Source organism: Natrix helvetica (genome assembly GCF_964273705.1).
Source record: "Natrix helvetica genome assembly, chromosome: 3".
NCBI lineage: Eukaryota > Metazoa > Chordata > Lepidosauria > Squamata > Natricidae > Natrix > Natrix helvetica.
In genome coordinates this window covers 24,270,273-24,295,122 of record NC_138549.1, presented here as the reverse complement: position 1 = coordinate 24,295,122, position 24,850 = coordinate 24,270,273, and the positions used below count along the sequence as shown (strand labels likewise).

At 40.1% G+C, this 24,850-nt stretch overlaps 2 protein-coding genes across 3 annotated transcripts in view; one reads left to right on the top strand and one right to left on the bottom strand.

Annotated features, from left to right (window-relative positions):
* TPP2 (tripeptidyl peptidase 2) overlaps positions 1–2,505 on the top strand; it is a 50,947-nt gene extending 48,442 nt beyond the window's left edge. Inside the window, exons 29-30 of one of the 2 annotated variants that reach the window (XM_081946758.1) lie at positions 463–582; positions 1,330–2,505. In XM_081946758.1, the coding sequence (XP_081802884.1) occupies positions 463–582; positions 1,330–1,419 (210 nt within the window). In that variant the 3' untranslated portion in view covers positions 1,420–2,505. The remainder of the gene's footprint in view (positions 1–462; positions 583–1,329) is intronic. The other variant, XM_081946759.1, reaches the window with a different exon arrangement.
* A 188-nt stretch (positions 2,506–2,693) lies between these two features.
* METTL21C (methyltransferase 21C, AARS1 lysine) lies at positions 2,694–17,422 on the bottom strand. Its single transcript, XM_081949380.1, has 5 exons — positions 17,370–17,422; positions 11,081–11,190; positions 8,472–8,611; positions 5,175–5,292; positions 2,694–3,336 (listed from the first exon to the last, which is right to left on the bottom strand). Exons 2-5 carry the CDS (start codon positions 11,178–11,180, stop codon positions 2,942–2,944), a joined length of 753 nt encoding a protein of 250 aa, XP_081805506.1. The 5' UTR covers positions 11,181–11,190; positions 17,370–17,422; the 3' UTR covers positions 2,694–2,941.
* Between the last annotated feature and the right edge of the window lie 7,428 nt (positions 17,423–24,850).

Sequence of the window (24,850 nt, the reverse complement as noted above, 5' to 3'; positions counted from 1 at the left end):
AAGTGACTTATGACTGTTTTTGCACTTATGACCATTGCAGCATACCCACGGTCACATGATCAAAATTCATATGCTTGACAACCGGCTCATATTAATGACGGTTGCAGTGTCCCGGGGTCATGTGATCCTCTTTTGCGACCTTCTGACAGGCAGTGGGAAAGCTATATTCACCCTAACCCTGCCCATGTTATTAACTTAACAACTGCAGTGATTCACTTAGCAACTGTGGCAGCAAGGTGATAAAATGGGGCAAACCCCATTTCACAAATGTCTCACTTAACCACAGAAATTTGGGGCTCAATGGAGCCATAAGTTGACGAGTGCCTATACTTGAAGGCGATTTTTATTCTAGTTCTGTCTTATCTACTGTTGACTCCAAAAGTGAATTTGGATGATTAATCTTTGCAGAACTTATATTCTGCTTACAAATCTCTACCTCCATTTTTTAATGCTCTTCCATAGGTTTTGCTCTTTGCTTACAAGCATGCACTGGTAAACAAAATGTACGGCAGAAGTCTCAAATTTGCAAATAAACTTGCAGAGGAGAAACCCACCAAAGAAAACTTGAAGAACTGTATACAGGTACGTTGCTATTCAGTTCAGTTCAATCAGTATACAAGTGTCAGTAACATTCAAGAATTATAAAATCAAATTAGGACAAGTTTTCTAGGCCTAATGGATAAAAAAATGGAGGAAAATGGAATGTTGATGTTATGTATGCTGACATCAGCAAGATTGCTCTATCTGTGCACAAAAATTGAACTTTAATTCCCACAAGGGATGACTAGCTGCAGACGCTAATGAAGTTAGCAGAGATAGCTAAATTGACTGCTTTAATTAAAGAATAAAAATACAAATAACATTTTTACTTGGAAACCGCTTCTGGACTCTGTGCTTGAGGTGGAAAAAAAACAAAACAGCGATTTTGGGATTTTGCTGATTAGATAGTTTGTTGTTACAGAAATGACTCGTATATATGATTATATAAAAGTAAAAAGTTGAGGTTATTATCTTATTCTACTGCACTAAAACCTGTTAGAAGTAAGTCAGTGCTTTTTTTCTTCTTCTTTTACCTTGCATTTTTTCCTCTTCCCTTTTCCCTACTTTCCTATTATTTTCATTTTTCTTTGTATTTTAATTTTGATAAACTAATAAAATTTGTCAACACGACAACAAATTTTCTAGCAATATCATTGACTAAGTGAAAGTCTAATATATATTGTATTCTAATTTACTAGCTAAATACATTAAGTTTCATTTTCATGACTGGCTTAATACAAAGTTTACTTGTATATAAAAGATTTGTTTTTTTTGTTCTTAACCTTTTAGTTAATGAGGCTACTCGGATGGACTCACTCTGCGTCTTTTAGTGAAAACTGGCTTCCTGTGATGTTCCCACCTGATTATTGTGTGTTTTAAAATACTGCAGTTGTGAATTCAAGATGTTCTTATATTGACTAAATATAACTTACTAGATTGCATGTTTTCATCTATTAATGGATGCTTCACTTGTATGTATTAATCAGAGGATAAGGGGCTGCAGTATATTTGTGTAGTTTGGGTCCAGACATGATCCAAACTGAATTTAAACTGAATTCTTAGTTCCTTGAGTAGTTCATTTGCTTCAGAAGTGAAAATTTAAACACAAAACCTATTGCATACATCACATTGCTGGCAATGGATGTTTGAGAAGAGCCAGCACCAAAGTTTAGAAAATGAAAGTGAAATAGCTCCTTGCATGTGTATGTGAACCTTAACTGTTTGTAATTTTAATCATAAGGCTATACAAGCTGTTATTTTTACAATGAACAGGATTTTAACATGTTTAAACACAAACTTTCAATTGTATGAAAGCCTTAAATGAAGCTACAATAAAAGTAGCTAAACACTTATTTATTAGATTTACTAATAACAGAACTTAATTACCAGTATCATTTGCAAGAGTTTACATTTTGTTTTGTTTTTTAGAAGAATAACTTCCACACTTAGTAACAATGTGTTCTGAATTACTGGTGCAAAGGTGCTCTTGGATATCTTCACTTTGGAGATACTCACAAATATCCACATGATGCAGAGTATCGGCAAAAACCCGATACATGTATAAAGTGTCAGTCAACACTTAATCAGGTATTGTAAAACTTATACATACATGTTAATAATGTTTGAAAAACAAAAAAACACTGCAGAATAAATATGCAGATTTAAATATCAAAGCTTTGAGTACTCATGGTTTAGTTTTTTTAAAAAATAAAATATCGAATAAATTTGAAATCTGTTTTAATTTTTCAGCAATGTGGCTCTGTCAGGGGGCTATACACTCACATTTTCTTGTATTCTAATCAGAAGAAGTGCAAACTCCCATCTTTCATGGTGTACTAATGACAATTTATCTTGGGAATCTTGGTTTATGAGAACATACTGTAGGATAAAAGTGGACCTCCTCTCCTTTCTGTTTCTAATCCAACAATGTGATTAGATACATAGAGTTTCAAGCCTTCATTTATAAATATTTATTAAACCAAGGTTCTCCAACTTTGGGACTATGGAGCTCTGTTCTGTACTCAGGAACCAGGCTGCACAGCTGAAGGTAAGCGACACGTGAACAAGCAAAACCGAAACCCCCACCACTAACCCCCACCACCCCTGGTCCATGGAAAAGTTGGCTTCCATGAAACCAAAATGGTTGGGCACGGCTGAATTAAACGTCAATGAAGGAATGCCAGAATGTGTCAGATGCTAGACATGGGCATAGCTAAGGGGGAAAGCATAACCAAAAGGTCCAGGCCTCCTAGTATCTATTCTTTTGTTAAAACAACTTGTCTTTGAGAAAAGCTCCAAATAAGTACCTAATTGAAAGGGTTAAGTCTTGAAATTTTAAGAATCAGACTCTTCTGATAAGGTCTCGGCTTTTGCACTTCAATCTGGATTCTGCTTCCTCATTTTAATTCCCTTTGATGGTGCCTTTGAACAACTTGATACTTGACTCGGGAAATTCCGCTAGCTGGGTAATATTGAATGCGTTGCTCATTGAGCCCAAAAATTCATAATCTGTGCTGAATCTAAATTTATTTGCCCAAAGCAACGTTGTCCCAGGCTGGCATAAGTAGTGAAGTGTATCCAGCAGAGCATCTAGAGCTGTGTGATGGTAGACAACATCGGTAGCCACAATGAAATCGTAATGGTGGGTCGCTTTGGGAAAGTCTTCAAGAAGATTCGTCCCCCAAATGAGCTTCCTCACTTCAGGCTTGTGAATGTCTAGATTCTGTGTATTCCTAGTAATATTGAACTCCAAGTTTACAAGTACCTCAGGCAAGTCAGTAGCTGTGACAAAAGCTCCTGAAAGATTAAAAAAAAATAACATTGTTCAGTCCATAACCTGCCTTGATAAAATTGTCAGTTGTGGAAAGGGAGGTAGGTCCTAATATTAATTCAACCATCAATGTACTTAAGTTGTCTGCACCAGCAAATCATAAAATGGACTGGAATTGCATCGTGGATTACATCACTGTAATACAAGTAGTTCTCAACTTACAACAGTTCATTGACCGTTCAGAGGTACAATGGCACTGAAAAAAGTGACACACGACCTTTTTTCACAGTTATGACCTTTCCAGCATCCCTATGATCATGTGATCAAAATTCAGATGGTTGACAACTGGTTCATATTTATGACCATTGCTGTGTCCCAAAGTGATGTGATCAATTTTTGTGAACTTCTGACAGTAAAAATCAATGGGGGAAGCCAGATTCACTTAACAGACTGGGTTACTAACTTATCAACTGCAGTGATTTACTTAACAACTGTGGCAAGAAAGGTTGTAAAATGGGGCACAATTCACATAACAAATGTCTCACTTAACAACAGGAATTTGGGGCTCAATTGTGGTCGTAGTTGAGGACTAGCTAGAGTTGCTCTGTTTGCACACCATAATGAGCAAAAATCAAGCAAATCATGTATGGTTTAGAAGATGTGAATTTACTTATAGTTATTCTTTAAACACTAGTTTTATGAGTAAATGTCAAGAGTTTGGGCAGCATGACTATTAGTATGAGATAAACTCAGGAGCAAAACACAGCACAGGGAGCCTTTAGACCCGTGATGGCAAACCTATGGCACATGTGCCACAGGTGGCATGCAGAGCCATTTCTTAGGACATGCTGGCCAGCTAATTTCAGCCTTCAATTTCAGCTGTTTTTCACCCTCCGGTGCGAAAAACAGCCCAACTCGCAAACCAGAAGTTCGGGAACGGACTTCTAGTTTGCGCATTGGGCTGTTTTTCTCTCTCTCGGGGTTTCAGGAGGCTTTCCTGAAGCCTCCGGAGGGAGAAAAACGGCCCAACACGCAAACCGGAAGTTGGAAAATGGGCTGTTTCCAGCCTCCAGAGGGCCTGGGGGGGGGGGCGTTTTCGCCCTCTCCAGGCTCCTAGAAAGCTAGAGCCTGGGGAGGGCGAAAAACGGGTCCACTGTGCCATTGCGCACCAAAAGCGGGGGAGTCACGTACACGTGCATGGGGGAGGGCATGCGTGCACATACATCCCTTATGACATACGATGGCAAAAAGGTTAGCCATCACTGCTTTAGACAATTAATAGTGGTTTATACTGTATATACATATATACAGACATACTCATTTAGATGAATCCCTTACCACTCAGCTACGGACACAAGGAGAGAAATGAGATACACGACGAGAGAGAGAGAGAAATACCCCCTAATGGCTTCCTATATATAGACACTTCTTAAAGAGGTAAATGACTTGTGTGGACCCCATCGGAGGTGATACATGTGTTGCTGAATCATCCTCATTGCATCAGCCTACAGATTACAGTTTACAACCTTACATCAGCTGGCAGCTACTAAATCCTCAGTTACCTGACAGTAAAATACTACAAAATGCCTTTTAGGTGAGCCATTCCTAGCTATTATAGTTTTGCTGAGCATAGTAAATCAACATTAATGTGCATAATCGGTAGCAATAACACATACAATACATGTACACAGAATGATGAAAAATCAATGGAAAGGGGGAAATTGGACGTGTCAAACTGATCCATGTTGAAAGAACATTTAGGAGAGACAGAGCAGTGAAAGTCTCCATGTTTGAAGTGCTTGACTGAAAAAAAACCCGAATCCCTATGGTATCTTATAGTCCGAAAAATCAATGTACAAGTTACCTAATATACTTGCCACAATAGACACTAGACCTGTCCCAGCTCCAATTTCAAGGACTTTCTTTTCTTTGAAGTCAATTTCCTCTTGATTTGATTCCAGGTACTGACATAAAGCAAGAGCCTAAAAGAGTGGGGGAAATCTCTTGATCATTTCAAAGTTGTTTATATATAAATACATTATTTTTCTTTTGCGTTCGGAAATAGGTCAGAATACAAATGAAGGAGTAAAGGCAGATTGCTGCACATTGTAGCTATGCTTCCTAATCATGCTCACCATGCAAGAGCCTTAAGATGCCATACACTGACATTCTCCTGAGACACAGAAGCAAAGGCAGGAGTTTATTACACTTTATAGAAGCTTTTTCAACTGGAATGGGAAAAGAAGGGGATTGAATCTAATCAGATCGCAAAAGAAACATTGAACTTTCAGGAAATGCACACGCTTAATGTGTTAGCAGAATTGATCTGGCTCTCTTGGGTGTGTGCCTCTTTCACTACTGATTTTAATAACAGAAATCTATATTAACGTTTTCAACCGTGTTAGTACTACACTTGGAGTGAGTCTTCAGATAATTTTGATGGACAATGACAAGGAAGAGTTCCTGTCCTTGACAAGAAGACTGATTCAGGAAAAGGCAGGAGCATTTAGGAAAAAGTGAGTGGTTCAAGATAATTCATGTCAGAAACATGAAGCCTGATAGAACTCAATTTCTATTTTAACAATCTCAAGTAAACACTGTCTATTGAATATTTTTTCTCTCCTTTCCTTTTTTTATTTTAAAAAGTTGCATACTTACTGCCCCAACTATTCACAAGTTAAAACAATCCAAATAACAAATGTCCAAAGTTACAGAGTGTGGATCTTCCAATACATAACAAGTGTCATAGAATAAATTCTGAGGCAATCAATAATGTTTGCAACTACAATTGACATGAATATGAGAGCAGCCCCCTAAATCAGTGTTCATCTTAACACAAATAGGGTTGCACACTTTTCTTTTTTAAAAAAATCTGATTTTGGCAATTTACATTAAAAACAGAATTTCTAGAAGCAAAGCCAGTAACTTAGGAAATTTATTCAGTATCAAAACCATTTTTCCCCCTACCAGAACTTAGCTCACAACTTTGTTGCTTGTTTTATATTTTTTGCCCTGTCCAAAAGACCTTAAATAAGGCAAACTAACTAAAGAAGCAGGAACTCTTGATGAGTACATCAAGATTAAATAGTTGGAGAGTAAGAGAAGCCGTGTGGTTAAATTATTTTATGTTAAATCAGCTACTTAATGGCAACACATAATCACTCTGGGTCCTGTTTAACTACCCTAGCAACATTTCTTTGATTTAGGGATAATGTAAAGCAATTGATATTTCCAGTGAACACTTAAGTAAAGCTATTGTAGGTAATCCCCGGGTTACAAGCGTTCCCCTAGCAAACGTCTGAAGTTACACGACAAGCACCTTCTAGCATTTACGAACAAGTCCCGAAACTACAAATCTTGCAGCACCAAGGTAGTTCTTCGCCCTTACAAACAACCACAGAGGCTCTGCAACATATGTTTTGCACGTTGCCAGCCGAAATGGAGCTTCTGAGGATCTGCCCCTCAGAAGCTCCATTTCGACCGGCAATGTGCCAAGCAAGGCCTGCGGAGGCCCGAACAGAGCATCGGAGGGGCGCACGGAGCTGAGTGGCTGGAGAGGAGACTGCTTCCTAGATCTTCACAAGGTAAGTGACTCCGCACAGCAGGTTGGCGGGAAGGAATTGTGGAGAACATGAGGTATTTGGGTGGTCTTAGGTAGGTGGCCAGTTCCATCACTAGCCCCCCCCCTGGCCTTTCCCACCCTGAAAATGGGCGAAAGAGAGTTATTCCATTCAAGGTATGAGATTCACTGCCACGAATCCTTGGGTAACCAATGGAATGGGTAAGCTCCATTACACTCATAACTTGAGGACTATCTGTACGTAGCCAGTTTAGTGGCATCTGTTCTTAATTCATGCGTTTTATTTAACTGGAGATCAATATTTCAATCAGAATAGAGCTGGAAGAGATATTGGAGGTCTTCTAGTCCAATTGCCTGCTTAAGCAGGAGACCCTATTCCATTTCAGACAGGTGGCTATCCAGTATTTTCTTAAAAACCTTGAGTGATTAAGCACCTACAACTTCTGAAGGCAAGCCGTTCCACAGGTTAATTCTATTTTATTCTCATTGTTCTCACTGTTAGGAAGCTTCTCCTTAATTCTAGATTTCTTCTCTCAATTAATTTCCATCTATTGTTTCTTGTTTTGCCTTCTGGTGCTTTGGAAAATGAGTTGACCCCCTCCTTCTTTGTGGCAGCCCCTCAAATACTGGAATACTACTATCATGTCCCCGCTAGTCCTTCTTTTCTCTATACTAGACATACCCAATTCCTGCAGCCGTACATATGTTTTTGTCTCCAGGCCTTTAATCATCTTAGTTGCTCTTCTCTGCACTTTCTCCAAAGTCTCAACATCTTTTTTGTAATGTGGTGACCAAAATTGGATGCAGTATTCCAGATGTGATCTTAACTAAGGAATTTATAAAGCGGTGCTAAAACTTCACATCATTTTGAGTCTATGCCTCATCAATAGGGGACAAGACTATAGCGCCATGCAATCCAAGTTAGTCAGTCTAGTCATCTTGATAACAGTCTTATATACAATAGCAGAGTTGGAAGGGACCTTGGAAGTCTTCTAGTCCCTTCCCCTGCCTAGGCAGGAAACCTTATACCGTTTCAGACAAATGGATATCCAACATCTTCTTAAAGACTTCCAGTGTTGGGGCATTCACAACTTCTGGAGGCAAGCTGTTCCACTGATTAATCGTTCTAACTGTCAGGAAATTTCTCCTCAGTTCTAAGTTGCTTCTCTCCTTGATTAGTTTCCACCCATTGCTTCTTGTTCTACCCTCAGGTGCCTTGGAGAATAGTTTGACTCTCTTCTTTGTGGCAACCCCTGAGACATTGGAACACTGCTATCATGTCTCCCCCTAGTCCTTCTTTCTATTAAGCTAAACATACCCAGTTTCTGCAACCGTTCTTCATATGTTTTAGTCTCCAGTCTCCTAATCATCTTTGTTGCTCTTCTCTGTACTTTAGTCTCCCCATCTTTTCTACATCGTGGCGACCAAAACTGAATGCAGTTTTGGTCGCTACGATGCCATCTTAGGTTATGTCATTATGAATATTGCCACTGCTCCCCTCCCCCATCATTAATACTGCTCGAGGTGGCAATACCGACCAAAATAAAAGACATAAGCAATAGTGAATATTTCCAAACTTACAGCAGGCCATACTACAGCTCCAAAGCAGTCAATGGATTCTTGAATGATGATCTGATGGCCAGCATAACAATAATGTTCTTTGTCAAAATAGTAGGAGGCCTTTGAAACCCATTTGGGCAATATTTTAAATACAGGTGGACCTGTGAGGGGAAAATGATCAGAGGTCATTTGTTTCCCTATTTTTTGTGAGATGCTACAGAATTAAACAAAACTTCAGAAAGTTTGCTCTAAAATCCTCATAATACAGGCGGTCCTCGACTTACAACAGTTCGTTTAGTGACCGTTCAAAGTTACGACAGCCCTGAAAAAAGTGACGTAGAACCATTTTCCACACTTACAAACAACTGTTGCAGCATCTCTACAGTCGCGCGATCAAAATTTGGGTGCTTGGCAACTGACTCGTCTTTATGACGGTTGCAGTGGCCCCAGGGTCATGTGATTCACTTTTGTGACCTTCTTACAAGCAAAGTCGATGAGGAAGCCAGATTCACTTAATAAAGAGGCTAATGGATTCCCTTTTGGTCATTGCAACCTTTGTTGCAAACAATCGTTCTGGACATTTTCATACCCATAATGTCATTTCATTCAATTCTACTTGTGAGAGGTGGGGGAGGTGAGTATTCTCCCCCCGCCCCGTCTCTCCCTCTTTCTTTCTCTTTCTCTGAGAGAATGACTTCCTGTAATGCTTTCTTTTTGTTTTGGATGACTACAGTTCCAGAGACTGCACTCGGGGTGCGGTTGAGAGTTCCCTTTCTGAGAAGGGGTCCTTCACATTTATCATGTCTCTTCCTTGGGGCCTTTGTTACGCGAACCTTTTTTTTTTTTTTTGACATGTTCTTCAGAAGGCAGGAAGCCTGATCCTGAAACTGAAAACAAATTCCTGATTTTTGGTTATGCTTAGAAGGAGTGGATTATTAGCCATCTCTCCCTTTCAGAAGCACCATGAATCTGCGGCAGCTTGCTGTTGTTGCCCGCCAACTGGCAGTGGAGCTGGTGGCAGATTCGGAGGATGAGGAGGTCCGGGAGGAACTTGGGCCAGTGCTGGAGTCTGAGGAAGGCTCTGATGGATGCTCTGCGTCGGACGCAGAGATAGAGCCAGGGCCGTCCGACATTTCCCAGCCACCGGAGAGGCAGCTGCCTTTGGCGGCTGATATGAGTGAGGAGGAAGAACAGCTGAGGCCTGTTCCAGGCGCACATATGCAAAGAGCAGTAAGAAGAGGAGAACGACGGAGGACAAGGAGTCGACTTGGGAAGCAAAGCACATGTGGACACTGAATGGCTCCTCCCTGGCAGGGGAATAAATAGAAGGAAGGGAAGTGGTTGTTGTAGGAGACAACAGTTCGTATTTCTGAAGATTTTGCTCATCATGTTTTGTGCCTCAGAGACTGCTTGCCAGAAGTTAATTTGCAGCCTTTTGGCTGGGAGCTCCCGGCCTTGCAATTATCTCAAGGAACTGATAAGATCTGTTACTGCAGTTAACTCCTTGAAGGACTATTGCCTGGACTTTTTGGTGGGTGAATACAATTAATTCACAAGAGGTAAATAAAGAGGGCCGTTGTGACAAGGAGTCTATTTCTTGCTACTGCTAAGGCTGGGTCAGAACACTTGCCTGCTGCCTTACCATGAATCTGCAGTGTTCAGACAAGGGACTCCCTGCAACCAAATGGAACATCTGGAGGGAAGCTGCAGGTTTTTTTTTCCATGCTCCCAACCTTTCCAGTTTCCACTTCAGGAAACTGAGCCAAAAGGACTACATCCAGTGAGAAGGCAGAGCGTGGATGCGCTGTAACTTGTCCTGTGTTGTGGATTCACCAGAGAGAAGTACCCTTTGGCAAATTGCACAGGATGAGGGCATGTTGGAAGAGCACCGATGGACCATTGGCAGGGGGGAAATGCTGGCAGAGGGCCAGCCGACGATAAATGCCCACATTGGATCGACAGTAGTGGGAGTCCGGCAGTGGAATGGGTGCAGACATGTGTCCATGGTTAATTGTCCCAGACCCCACTTTCCCCAACGCCCATGAGCATCTCTGAATAGCTGAGACTGAATGCAGATAGTCTTCGACATTCAAAGTTAGAATGGCACTGAAAAAAGTGACTTGGGACCTTTTTCACACTTATGACCATTGCAGCATCCCTATGATTGCGTGGTTTATATTTAAATACTTGACAACTGACTCACATTTATGACGGTTGCAATGTCCCGGAATCTTGTGATCCCTTTTAGCAACCTGACAAGCAAAGTCAATCAGGAAACCAGTTTCACTTAACAACCAGGTTACTAATTTAAGAACGGCAGGGATTCACTTAACAAATGTGTCGAGAAAAGTCATCCAATGAAGCGGAAGTTGCTTAACAAATTTCTCACTTAGCAACATCAATTTTGGGCTCAATTGAGGTCATAAGTTGAGGAGTAGCTGTACTGCCTTTGCAAATCATTGCAATAAAAAACCGAGGATGAATACAATTCTCAAAATCTAGTACTCGCGTTTTATCTGGCGAGCAATGCTAAGACAACTTTTTAAATTATTACTGAATGTGGTCAATCTATTACATAGCTTAGAAGGAAAGAATATATTCATGCCAGCGTGCATATTTTAAAGTGCCACCTGAGTCAGGTAATAGAGAAGGATTGTCGTGGTTGTCCTCTTCCTCTTCTGTTAATTTTTGAGCCATTTTAGGGAGCATCTGCTGCTTTGTAGATATCATAGCAGAAATCCTGTTAAAGGAACAATCAAACCATGGAACGTAAGCATAAATCACCACATTTCTAATTCATCTATCTAGCATCTTGCTGTATTAAGAAGCACCATGCTGAAGCATGGTACCTTTATTTTGATCCAATGCTGGGTTTCTTTTCTACCCCCAAAAAAATCAAAAGCCTTTCACACGGTTTGTTATCTTGACAGTGGCAAATTGGAAGCCCAAAGGCAATTTAAGGAATGCTGATAACCAATTCATATCCTGGGAAATCAGCTTTCTCCCGTCTCCTGAGAGGCTATCTACTATTTTCCTCAAGCACTTTCAATGGATTGAGGGAAAGACTAGCCTTCATCCGTTCATATTAGGTGGATAATCTTTCAGTGGCCAAAAGTTTAAGAAAGGTCCAGGAGTGCTTGGGACCTCTAGCAGGATTGAGGGCATGGAAGAGAAGTTTGGGGCTTTAAAAAAACAACAACAACAAAGAGATATGCCTCTTTCAAGATGTAAGAAACTAGCAAAAGGGGTATCCTAGGCCCACGAAGAGAGGCGTCAATGACCACATATGATCCTCGGGTTTCACATCTTTGAATTAAGACTTGATACCCCAAGCATACCCTTTCTCATCCTTGCCTCTTTCCCCCCCCCCCTCTATGTGGCTTTTTAAAAAAATGTCAGTCTCAGGAACAAAACTCTTTTTTTTCCTTAAATTGCTACCTGAGATGCACTGGGAGCCTTTTAAGCTGAATTGCAGAATTGGAAAGCTAATAAAAACAAATCCATAGAAGCACATTCTTTGTATAGTGAACTTGTAAGAAACTATGTTAACAGAAATCCATATATTGTGATGACTCAGGTTTTAAATAGGCTAACGCAAATAAATTAGCTTGGTGCACCTTCTTTAAAGGTAAAGGTTCCCCTTGCACATATGCATTCCTGACTCTAGGAGGCGGTGCTCATCTTTGTTTCAAAGTCGAAGAGCCAGCGCTGTCCGAAGACGTCTCTGTCAGGGGTTGGTTCCTACAGGCGTTGGTACCGGTTCGCTTTGCGCGCACCAGATGTGCGTTTCTCACACATGCGTTTCTCACACATGCGTAGTTCACTGTAAATTGTTCTGCGCATGCACGAAGACAATGAAAAGCTAATAAAAACCATGGCGGCAATGGCAGCCAAGACTGGGGAACAGGTTCAGGGGCGTGGCCAGCCTGGGTCGCTGCCAGTTCTGTGACCCAGGCCAAATGACCACTACCGGTTTGCCCAAACTGGTGCAAACTGGTAGAAACCCACTTCTGGTCTCCATGGTCATGTGGCCAGCATGACCAAACGCCAAAGGCGCACGGAACACTGTTACCTTCCCACCGAAAGTGGCTCCTATTTTTCTACTTGCATTTTTGCATGCTTTCGAACTGCTAGATTGGCAGACCCTGGGACAAGTAACGGGAGCTCACTCCATTACACAGTGCTAGGGATTCGAACCACCAAACTGCCGACCTTTCTGATCAGCATTTTAGCCACTGAGCCACAACATGTCCCTGCATCTTCTACGGTATGGATTCAATCCTTGCTTATTCACCCTCCAAGACCTGTTTTAGCTACGGCAACAATGAAGAGATAGCAGCAACAGTGAAAGAAACTGTGTGAAGGAAAAACAACGGGAACCACTTTTCAACAGTAGTTTTATTGTTGGTCCACTATGTTACAAGAATCTCATCAGATGACTGCATTCCCTTGGAAATAATAAAATAAGGTAAGGCTTGAAAAGATTTTGGGGCAGGCCTGGCTTGTGCTACTTACTGCAACACAAAGACTCTAAACTTGGGTCTCTCTTAACATCTTCATCCAGATTCCACTGTAGGAAGTTAGCACCTAACCCTCTCCTAGGAAAATGAGACATTTTAGGAAATATTAAAAGGGCAGAATATTTCCCCTAAAAAGAAAAGTAGAAATTCAGAGAGGCAGAAACTCATTCCAGTACCTGTGTTAATGGGCCATTAAGGCCTGGACCAGTCTATTCTACCTAACAAAGATCTACCCCATTTCATTGCCCTTCATTGCACCACCCACCAAATTTCAACCAAACTTAGACAACCTTCAAAGCTAGCTATGACCTCTGACACCAGCCAATCAGGATACTCTTCCTGTGCCCCCAGGAAGTTCAAAGCCCAGAGAGGGCATAAAACCCAGGGACTTTCAACATCTCTTCCCTTTTTCATCCAGGAGCTCCAAGGCATGTGATTCTGTCCACCATTAGACCATCTTTCCAAACATCCTCCCTCTTTTGTGCATATCTACAGCACAATTTTGCCGTAGATAATGCAAACATTTCCAACTTCCAATTATATACATTAAAATTTTGCAGCAGTAAACATGAGCGCTGTTTTTTTTTTTAAAAATGAAGCAGTGCCTGTTTCTCAAATTGATCATATATATCTGGACTGTGCATATGGCCGAAGCCCTCTGTTCCTAGTATATGCCTGCTTGTCAAAACCACTATTTTGAATTGGATTTTGATTACTAATATTTTGGGCAGAGGGTAGAGGGTGGTTCAGACCCTGAGCTTGTTGATCAGAAATGTCGGCAGTTCAGCTGTTTGAATCCCCAGCACCACGTAACGGAGTGAGCTCCCATGACTTGTCCCAGCTTCTGCCAAACTAGCAGTTCAAAAGCATATAAAATGCAAGTAGAAAAATAGGAACCACCTTTGGTGGGAAGGTAACAGCGTTCCGTGCACCTTCGGTGTTTAGTCATGCCGGCCACATGACCACAGAGACATCTTCGGACAGCGCTGGCTCTTCAGCTTTGAAACGGAGATGAGCACTGCCCCCTAGAGTCGGGAATGACTAGCACATATGTGCGAAGGGAACCTTTACCTTTTTATTTGGGTCAGTAATAGAAAATGTCAACAGCGATTACAGCCAGAAGATTCTCACCCCTGGTTTGCTGCATCATTTCCCATTTTTCATTAAATAAGGTTGCCAATATATTACATTCCCCAATTTAAACACCTTTTGGTGTTTAAGCTATGCATCCACACTGTGCCATTCATGTTGTTCAACATGAATACAATCCAATACAAATACCATGCACCTTAAAAATTAAATTAAGGTTTGAAAAGCAAATGCAATCCAATTAAATGTTGAACAACTAAAGTAGAGGGATGCCAAAGAGACTCTTCAACCAGGCTGTCATTGCTCTAGAGACACCCATGCTCCAGTCTATAGCCTCCTCAGCCCACCTTTCAAAGTTATACTTGGGGTCTTCGATCCTCTTTGTATTTTTGGTAGAAGTACAGGTAGTCCTTGAAGTACGAATGTGATGGAGCCTGCCCATTATGGTTGTATGTCCTGTCGATTGTAAAATTGGGTCAGTCACATGACCAACCTGATTTTACTCCCTCTTTGGGGGCAGTCATTAAGCGAATGCAACGATTGTAAAATAGCAAAACAATCACAATTTTTTTCCAGGTAAGCCATATCTTGTAACCGTCACTAAACAACTGGTCATAAGTTGAGGACTACCTATATTTGAATGCTGTCTTGCAATAGTCTTGGTATACTGATGCAGTTTCCACCCCCTTTCATCATGACTCCAGAGGACAACTTTGGCCTGAAACCAGTGAGGGGGTTCCGGATGCATCTTAGTGCCTCCGCGAGCCTCCGCAACGCTCCAGCTGTTCAGCGGAGCAGAGCGCAGGTGCTGTATGTATCATGCGTGTGCAGGGAAGCACACAAGACTTAAAAAACCAGTAAGGAGCTCAGGCGGGCGGGCGGGTGGCCCCTCCGGAGCACCTTACGTAACGTAACGCCTGCAACTCAACACTGCTTGAAACACAAATGTTCATGTCAGCCTCAAACTCTCTGAGCCTCCGTTTTTATGATCGTCAGAGAGTGATTTTGCTACAGCATGAAAAATTCAGGACCTTTTCTAAATCTATATGGCTGACTCTTCAGCGATCAGACTATATTTCAGGTACAGGTAGCCCTCGAGTTACAACAGTTCATTTAGTGACCATTTAAAGTTACAACAGCACTGAAGAATGCGATTTATGACTGTTTTACGATCTCTGCAGCATCCCCATGATCATGTGATCAAAAGATCAGTTGCTTGGCCACTGGTTCATATTTATGACCCTTGTTGTGTCCCAAAGTCACGTGATCCCCTTCTGCGACCTTCTGACAAGCATAGTCGATGGGGAAGCCAGATTCACTTAACAACCAGTTTACTAACTTATCCAACTAAAGTGACTCACTTAACAACTGTGGCAAGAAAAGTCGTACAACGGGGCAAAACTCACTTAACAAATGTCTCACTTAGCAACAGAAATTTGGGGCTCAGTTGTGGTCGTAAGTCAAAGACTACCAGTATATGTGTGGACTGGCTGATCTTTATGTTTGGCGAGGCTATTAATTAATCATATCCAAACCTTCCTGGATGGCTTTTTAATATTGTAAATTTTGGGGTTTTAATTTGGTTTTAGACTGTTTTTAACTTGAAATGAGTTCGGGTATTTTACAGACCGTATGTTTATGTTGGTTGTCTAATGTTTTGTTGTTCTTGCTTTGTTGTTTTATATGTACTGTCTGTACACCGCCCCGAGTCCCTGCGGGGAGAGGGGGGAGGTATATAAATTTAATAAAACTCAAACTCAAACTCAAATACTCTTAAATATCTTATAAAACATTATAGTCAGTGGTGGGATTCAAATAATTTAACAACTGGTTCTCTGCCCTAATGACCAGCTGGGTAGGCGTGGCTCAGTCATGTGACCGTGTGGGCATGGCCAACTCAATGTCACTCAGGTCGATGGGCTCTTTGCCTTAGCTGTTACAATGTAATAAGGTTTAACCGGAGAGGCAGTTTGTGTAAGCAGGGCAATAAAGATTAGGCTAGAAACAACACCAGAATGTTTCCTTCCTGCCTTCCTTACAGGATTAGCCCTGTAAAGTGGAAAAACACAAAAAGAGATTTCTTCCAACAACCGGTTCTCCCAACTGCTTAGAAAGTTAACAACTGGTTCTCCCGAATAGGTGCAAACTGGCTGAATCCCACCACTGATATAGTATTATTAATTCAAATTAATAAGGTAATTATTACTTAGCGAAAAACAGGTGCTTTCCATCTGGCTTTCCACTTCATTTTTAATTTTAAGTCCTAAGGTGTAAGAATAATTTAAATTTAATACCCACTAGATGTCCTCAAAAGCTTGTGCCAGGGAAAAATTCTGCCATATTCAAAGCATGCAAACATTACAAGGGTAATAGGGAAGAGTCCCTCGTGATCCTTATTCAAAGCAGTTCACATGCTCCCTTATATTCTAAGTAGGAAGGCACGAATCGTTCATCAGACTAATGGTAGAGATTTTGATTTGATTTTCATACTGAAATTGCCAAATGAAGTTTTAATGTCTGATCGATATTAGTGATTTTTCATAGAGGCATACTAGAAAACCCGAAGGTAAGTAAAGAAGTCACAAATTTTGTTAAAAACTTCCTGGTGGGGGTTAAAATTGCCATGAAAATGGTTGTAAGTGGTTGACAAGCCCTCACTTTTCCACTTTTGTTGTATTAGTGGCATCGTTACGAAACAAAAATGTAGGAATGGAATTTACACACTGGGACATTTGAGCGAGCCTCCTGTAAAATGAATGGCAGCTGTTTACGGGAAGCTGGGAGGGAGGAATTTCACAAGGGAAATTGTCCAAAGATTGCACCCACAACTCCAGTCATCAGCCATGAATTTTGTCATTTACTTTGATTTCCCTTTTACAATTGTCATGCATTCATACCTACTAAAGCCAAATAACAGCTCTGTCTCACACATTTACTATTGCATAAGCTTTTGTGGTTCGTAATACATTTCATCAAAATAAAACAGTTTGCTTTCTTCTGCAAACTGTTTTAGAAATTGGCTCACTGCTAAAAAAAAAAAAAACATCCTCCACAAATCTTTTCAAAGTTAGGTGTTTTTTTTTTCCCTTTTCAGATTCTGAAGTCTCTCTTAAAAGTTACTCTTCCAACAGTGACTAATATACTACCGGTTGGTTATACATCTTGATTGACCTAACAACCACCTGTTGTGCCCTGTATCCAAGATATGTATTAAAAATAAACCTGAAGTTTAAAATGCCCATTCCATATGTCTCAGCACATTCATTTCTCCCTTTACTTGCAGAAAAAAAAACCTAGCATTAGAATTTACCTGGAAAGTGAATTAATCCAGATGTCAAAGATCCGAATTCTTAGCTGAGAGATTTCAAGTAGCCCAGTGTCTTTTTATAGTAAAGGTGTGCTGTAAGATCTTGACTGAGGCAAAGGAGGTGGGGCCATTCTCCCAGTCCATTTAGGGATTTAAAAAAAACACCCCACAGACAATTGTAGTTTTGATTACCATCCGCTATGTACAAACAAGAGAGGATAAATTTATCATTGTAATTAGAAATTGATGTAAAGATAAGGATTGAAACCTGCTGCAGACAACACACACGGAGCATAAAATGAAAACGGCAGCATAAATCTTTTAGGAAATAGCCTGAAATTAAGTCATCAACTGAGCTTCTCTAGGTCCTAATTCTACCGGCTGTCCAGAGGCTCAAAATCATTCATTTGAATGTAGGTAAAGTCCATGACATGTAGTAACACCTTTCCCATTACAAATCCATCAGCTCGTGAGTGTTCATTAATTCTTGTGTTTGTTTTGATGTCAACTGTCTTACGTAGATAAAACTTTTGGTACCTCTTTAATTCCCAAATAATATGAAGCCCCCAAAATAAATTAACGGTAGAATTTACCTTAAAATCATCCCATTATAAAGTTGGAGGGTAGTTTGATGTGAGATTGGTGGTGGTAGTAGTGATATAAATATGATTATATATATATATATATATATATATATATATATATATATATATATGTATGTATGTATGTATGTATGTATGTATGTATGTATGTATGTATGTATGTATATATGTATATGTGTGTGTGTGTGTATATATACATACATACATACATACATACATACATACATATATATATATATATATATATGCTGGTTTTGTTGTATTCGGGTCTTTTCCCGTGTAAGGTTGAGATTGTCTTTGCAAAGACAATCTCAACCTTACACGGGAAAAGACCCGAATAGAACAAAACCAGCATATATATATATATATATATATATATATATATATATATATATATATATATATATATATATATATATATATATATATATATATATATATATATATATATATATATATATATATATATATATATATATATATATATATACACACACACACACACACATACATATATGTTGTATTTGTACTGATAAATAAATAAAGGGAGACTAGTATAGATCTATTTCGAGCTTATTAGCTCTCATCAGCTAGCCATACCCTTACTGGGATTTGAACCTTAGGCATACCAGGGGTTGTAACACACACACATACATACATACATACATACATACATACATACATACATACATACATATACACTTTCCTTTATATGACAGCATCTTTTTGGAGTGTGATTCATTACAAAAGTCTGAAAGCTGGCATAGCATTCAACCCATATTTGATCACTGCATGCGCAGAAGCAAAAAACAAGATGGCAGCACCATAGGCGTAGAAACAGTTTGGGGGTGTGGCCAGGCAAACCGGGCCGAACCGATAGGAACCCACCTCTGGCATAGTCTAACAGAAACTTCAAAGCTTTTTCATTTAAAAGCACATGTTCTCCTAAAAATTCCATGCAAAAATCTTCTAGCAAATATTTTCCTCACTGTATTTCAATGAAGCATCTAAAGATATATTACTTTACTCTTTACTCTTCCAGACAAGACTTGTTTAAGAGTATGAAGTTCCCTGACAAAACTCCAAGTTCCACAAAGGGACATCTCCTCCTGCTTATAGAAATAAAGCAATATATCATTTCTCTGCAACTTTGCCCTTTTGGACAACACATGAAACATCACAATGGGTTTCTTGCTATGCACGCATTCTATAATGGTTGCATCATAAGGAAGAATTTTGACTTTTGTCAAATTCATTCATTTGATGTACACACACACACACACACACACACACACACCACTGTCTTGGTGCTTTGCTCATCTCTGCATAGGGGGGGGACTGCTATTTTTGTACATGTCATGAAATTGCATACAAATGAAATAGTAGAATAAAATTCTTTATTGGCCAAGTGTAATTGGACACACAAGGAATTTGTCTTCAGTGCATAAGCTCTCAGTGTACCTACAAGCAAAGAGAGATAAATCATGATCATAATCCTAAATACAAGCAACATAAATCATAAGATGCAACATTCAGTTATAGTCATAGGATACTAAATAATCAACATAAATCATAATAGGATACTAAATAAAAGCAATCAACATACATCATGAGATACAAACAACAAAGTTATAGTCATAAGAAGCTAAAGAAACAGATAATAGGAAAGATGATAAGGACAACAGTAATAGTAATATAGCCCTAGTAGGTGGTTTGACATCCCAGGACATAAGACCGTGTTGTGGAAATTAGTTGTTCAGCAGAGTGATAGCATGGGAAGAAAAATTGTCTTTGTTTGTAGTTGTTTTGGCAATCAATGCCCAGTAAAATAAAGTTAAATAAAGACAAAGGGCAGGTTTTGCATGTTTCATCATTCTGATCAAACTTTCAGATCACATAGCTGCCTCTGAATACAGTCAAAGATGTGTTTGGGAGAATATCAATAAACCCATGACTGCTGCTATGAAGTTTCACAGCCTGGATGACTAATTTGGTGCTTTAAATAAAAGCTGGTACAGTCATATGTCAGACAGATATCATTTGTTCTTCTTCTCTAAGATCTTTAAGCCAAATGGGGAAATAAAGATTATTGAAAGGCAAATACGAAATAGTGTGATAATATATGGGTGTACTGGTAGTTGATGATAGATTGATTAGATGTTGACATTTAATGACTGGCCCTCTGCAGGATGACCCATCGCTGACCTAACTTTTCAGATCTTCCAGCGATGGACCTATCACTGCTTTAATTGAACCCATCCAACTCTCTGCTAGTCATCCTTTATTTCTCTTTACTTTCATTTTGTTTTGCTGCATATTTCATCAATTTCTTAAAGAGAAATTGCATAACATGATAAGTTGAGCCTGGTAATTTGTGCCTCTAATGAGATCTCTGGATTGATTTGTTCTATAATAGGGGTATATAACCCTAACCCCAGGCAGCGGCCCATTACCAGGCTGTGCGAGTGGTGGGTTTGGATAATATACATTCTCAACACCTCCCAAGGTTGGGCTTAACTATTTTCTTTGTTCATGGAGGCTTGAGAACAGCTAAAAACAAAACTGTTATCACTATGTACAATGTGTTGAATGCACTCCTGCCAGTCCTGGTTTCTGAAAGAGAGGCTTTTTCTTGAAGGTTAAGGCTTATGGAAATTATTAGCAATACAATTGAAAAAGCAAATTTAAAACACAAGAAAAGTAGCCCATGCAGAACAGTGGTGGGTTGCAGGCAGTACACCCCGGTATGGGCGTACCAGAGCCTGCCCGGAGCACCGGATACCATTCAACCACGGTGCTCCAGAGCCGCCCCCCCCCAAGCTCCTTACCGGTCTTTTAAGTCTTCGGCGCTTCTGCGCCTGCGCATGGCATGTACAGCGCCTGCGCAATATCCATGTGGACGTCGCCAGATCCAGAACCCACCACTGGTGCAGAAGTACATGTTTCAAGTATTACAAAGCCCATTCTTTATTCCTCTCAAACCCTAGTTCCCTAGAAATGCCATCATCCATATCTCTGTGGGGAGGATGCTATTCCAGGAAGTGAGGGCCACAATATGCTTCTTGGGTCCTATAAGATGGCAATATTTAGTGAAGGGACTTAGAGCAGAAGCCCCCAACCTTTTGGGCATCAGGGACCAGTTCCATGGAGAGAGATTTTTATGCGGACTGGAGGAGACATGGTTCCTGCAGCCTGTGGATTGGGCTTCGCTTGTTTGGGCTTCCCAGTTTCTGGCATGCTGCGGCACAGTGCCAATCCATGGACGAGGGGTTGGGGACCCCTGACTTAGAGTACATCTACTCTCCTGGGTTGTCCTGGGTGGGTAGAAACAATTGGTCTCTCAGATATCTAAGCCCTATGCTACACAAGTCTTTGTCGATAATAACCAGCATCTTATTTTGCACTCCCAAGCCAACTGGTTGCATAGCAATGATGATATATGGACTGCACTGAGAGACACCTATTACTGCTCACACTATGACATATTGAACCACCACCAGTTCAACTTGTGTGACTTGATTTGCACGAGCGTGTGTGCATGCACCCGCCCACTTCCTGCACAGGTCACTTAATATCGAAACTTCTTCAGGTGAACATCTGGACTCAAAGAACCCAACAGCTCAACCTTGAGCGATGCATTCTGTTTACTACTGAAATCTGCAATAAACTGACAAAAGGAAATAAGATCCAAGTAAAACTCACATTCTTGAACCCATCCTTCAAAGATCTGCAGCTGATTTTGGCATGTCCCTCTAGACTAGAATGGAGAACGCTGTGGAAATAATTCCAGGTAATGCAGCCAACAGAGAGAACAGTTTTCCCCATTACAATGAGATCATTGCGCCTCCCATATTTCATTATATGAGTTACTAACAAGCCAAGCTGGAAATCCCTCCTGTAAGGTGAGGCTACCTAAGAAAATCAACTGATATATTATACTGTTAGGATTTTAATAAAAATAATATTAAACTAAACAAAGTCTTCCATTACCGCTTAGAAAAAGCTTTGGCTTTTGTGAAGCATATTTTATCAGAGGTAATGATAGAAGAATCTGAGGGGAAAATGCCTTAGGGGCTTAACTCAGATCTTGGCAAACCTTACATTGTCGTTATTTGTACATGAAGTAAGTAATGCAGCATGAGCATAATATGCTAGGAATGAAGCAGACAACAGTTATGTGTTCTGGAAAATAATAGAAATCCTCATGGAGCTTTAGAGCTTTCCCTGTAGTCTCTCCTAGGGATGATCATAGAAATTGTTTGAGTATTATCATGCCATGTTTTACAATACGTCCCTTTGAAGGTCCAAAATAAAATACCCTGTGTTAAATTGGCCTTGTTCCCCCGCTAAAGGATATAGAATTACATCCTAAATCTACTTCAATTAAAAATTTGCCTCCTCAGACATTTTGAGTTCATTGCACAATGTAGTCAGGGATTTTATATTGGCCTCTGATTGTTTAAACATGTAAGATATACTGTATGGCTTGTATATGTCGCGAGCTTTTCAAATTTAATATTATTGATCTGTATGTACCTTGTTTCCCTGACAATAAGACCTCCACGAATAATAAGCCCAATTGGGCTTTTGAGCGCATGCGTTCAAATAAGCCCTCCCCAAAAATATTGCAATGCAGCAGCAGCCATGAGGTGACCACACTCACCTCAAAAATACAATACAATACAATACAATACAATACAATACAATACAATACAATACAATACAATACAATACAATACAATACAATACAATACAATACAATACAATAGTAGAGTTGGAAGGACCTTGGAGGTCTTCTAGTCCAACCCCCTGCCTAGGCAGGAAACCCTATACCGTTTCAGACAAATAGCTATCCAACATCTTCTTAAAGACTTTCCGTGTTGGGGCATTCACAACTTCTGGAGGCAAGTAGTTCCACTGATTAATTGTTCTAACTGTCAGGAAATTTCTCCTCAGTTCTAAGTTGCTTCTCTCCTTGATTAGTTTCCACCTATTGCTTCTTGTTCTACTCTCAGGTGCCTTGGAGAATAGTTTGACTCCCTCTTCTTTGTGGCAACCCCTGAGATATTGGAACAATGCTATCATGTCTCCCTTAGTCCTTCTTTCTCTTAAGCTAAGCATACCCAGTTCCTGCAACCGTTCTTCATATGTTTTAGTCTCCAGTCCCCTAATCATCTTTGTTGCTCTTCTCTGCACTCTTTCTAGAGTCTCCACATCTTTTTTACATCATGGCGACCAGAACTGAATGCAGTATTCCAAGTGTGGCCTTATTAAGGCATTATAAAGTGGTATTAACACTTCACGTGATCCTCCCCAAAAATAAGGCCAAGTGCTTATTTCGAGGTTCAAAAGAAAATGAGACCCTGTCTTATTTCCGGGGAAACACAGTATATATCTGGCAAATCATGTCAGACTGGGAAGCTAAGAGAGTACTTCCTTGGTTATACTTGGATGGAAGGTCATCAAGCACAGAATAGATTAGAACATTGAAAATACATTGCTGAAGAGGGTCTATGACAATATGGGATCTTCCCAGGTATTGATGTCAGTCTGTTGTTTTCTGGATCCATCTTTTTTTCCTTTTCTAAAATTGGGAACCGTGTCAGCTATTTTCCACTCCTTTGGTAGTTCCCCGGTGCTCCAGGATTTTTGAAAGCTATGGTACAGTGGTTCTGAGATAATATCTACCAGCTCCTTCAGAATTCTGGGGTGCAATCCATCTGGTCCTGGTGGTTTAAACTCATCTAAAGTGGACAGGTGTTCTCTTGCCATCTTCTTACTTATATTCCTAGGCTGTCATTTACAGTTCTGTTTTTGGTAGGTTGCGCTATTATTTTTTTCCTTTTTGCATGAAGACAGATGCAAAGAATGAATTAAGCAGCTCTGCTTTCTCCCTCCTGGCCATCACTTCCTTGCCATCTTCTCCCATTAGTGGACCGATAGTTTCCTTGACTTATTTCTCTTTTTTTTTACATTTTGAAAGAAATATTATTATTATTATTTATGACATTTGTTTCAAGTCTTGGTTCATTCAGAGTCTTTCCTGACTTCATCTTTGCAGATTCGGGATATATGCTGGTATTCTGCCTTAGCCTTTCCATTTTTTTTATACTTGTCCTTTCTGTCTTTCATTTTATCAGACAGTTCTTTATGCAACCATGCTACTTTCTTCTTGGATTTCTTATTCTCCCTTTTTAGTGGTATTGTGTTGGACTGGGCTTTTATAATCATATTTTTCAAAGTTTCCCAAGCTTCTTGAAAAGCTTGGGAACACCAAACTGATTGGGTACACCAAACTGATTATTCTATAAGGTGTTTTCCCTTTGAGATTTTCATCCATGGAATCCTTCCCAAGTTTTCTATTGGGAAGTTTGTTGAAATCAGCTCTTTTAAAGTCGAAGACACTAGTTTGATTTTCTTCTATTGCTTGCATCTGTGTTATATTGAATTCCAATATGACACGGTCACACTCCCACCTTCAGCTTCAACCCCCTCTCTCACTTCTTCTCTGTTAGTAAGAATTAAGTCCAGTATAGCTGTCCCTCTAGATCCCTCCTCTGTCTTTTGGAATGATAAAATTGTCAGCTGGCTCTTCAGGAACCAATCTGATCTCCCACTTGATGCAGAGTTTTTCTCCCAATTGATGTTAGGATGACTTTATGACATGTGTGCCTTTAAGACATGTTGACTCTTGTGATTGCCTGGACTAGTCCCTTCAGTTTTCTTGGCAAAATTTTGGGAAGTGGTTCACCATGGCTGCCTTCCTAGGGCTAAGAGAGAGTGACTGGTCAAGGTCACCCAGCTGGCTTTATGCCTAAAATGAGACTAGAACTCAGTCTCCTGGCTTCTAGACTGGTATTTTAACCACTACACCAAACTGAT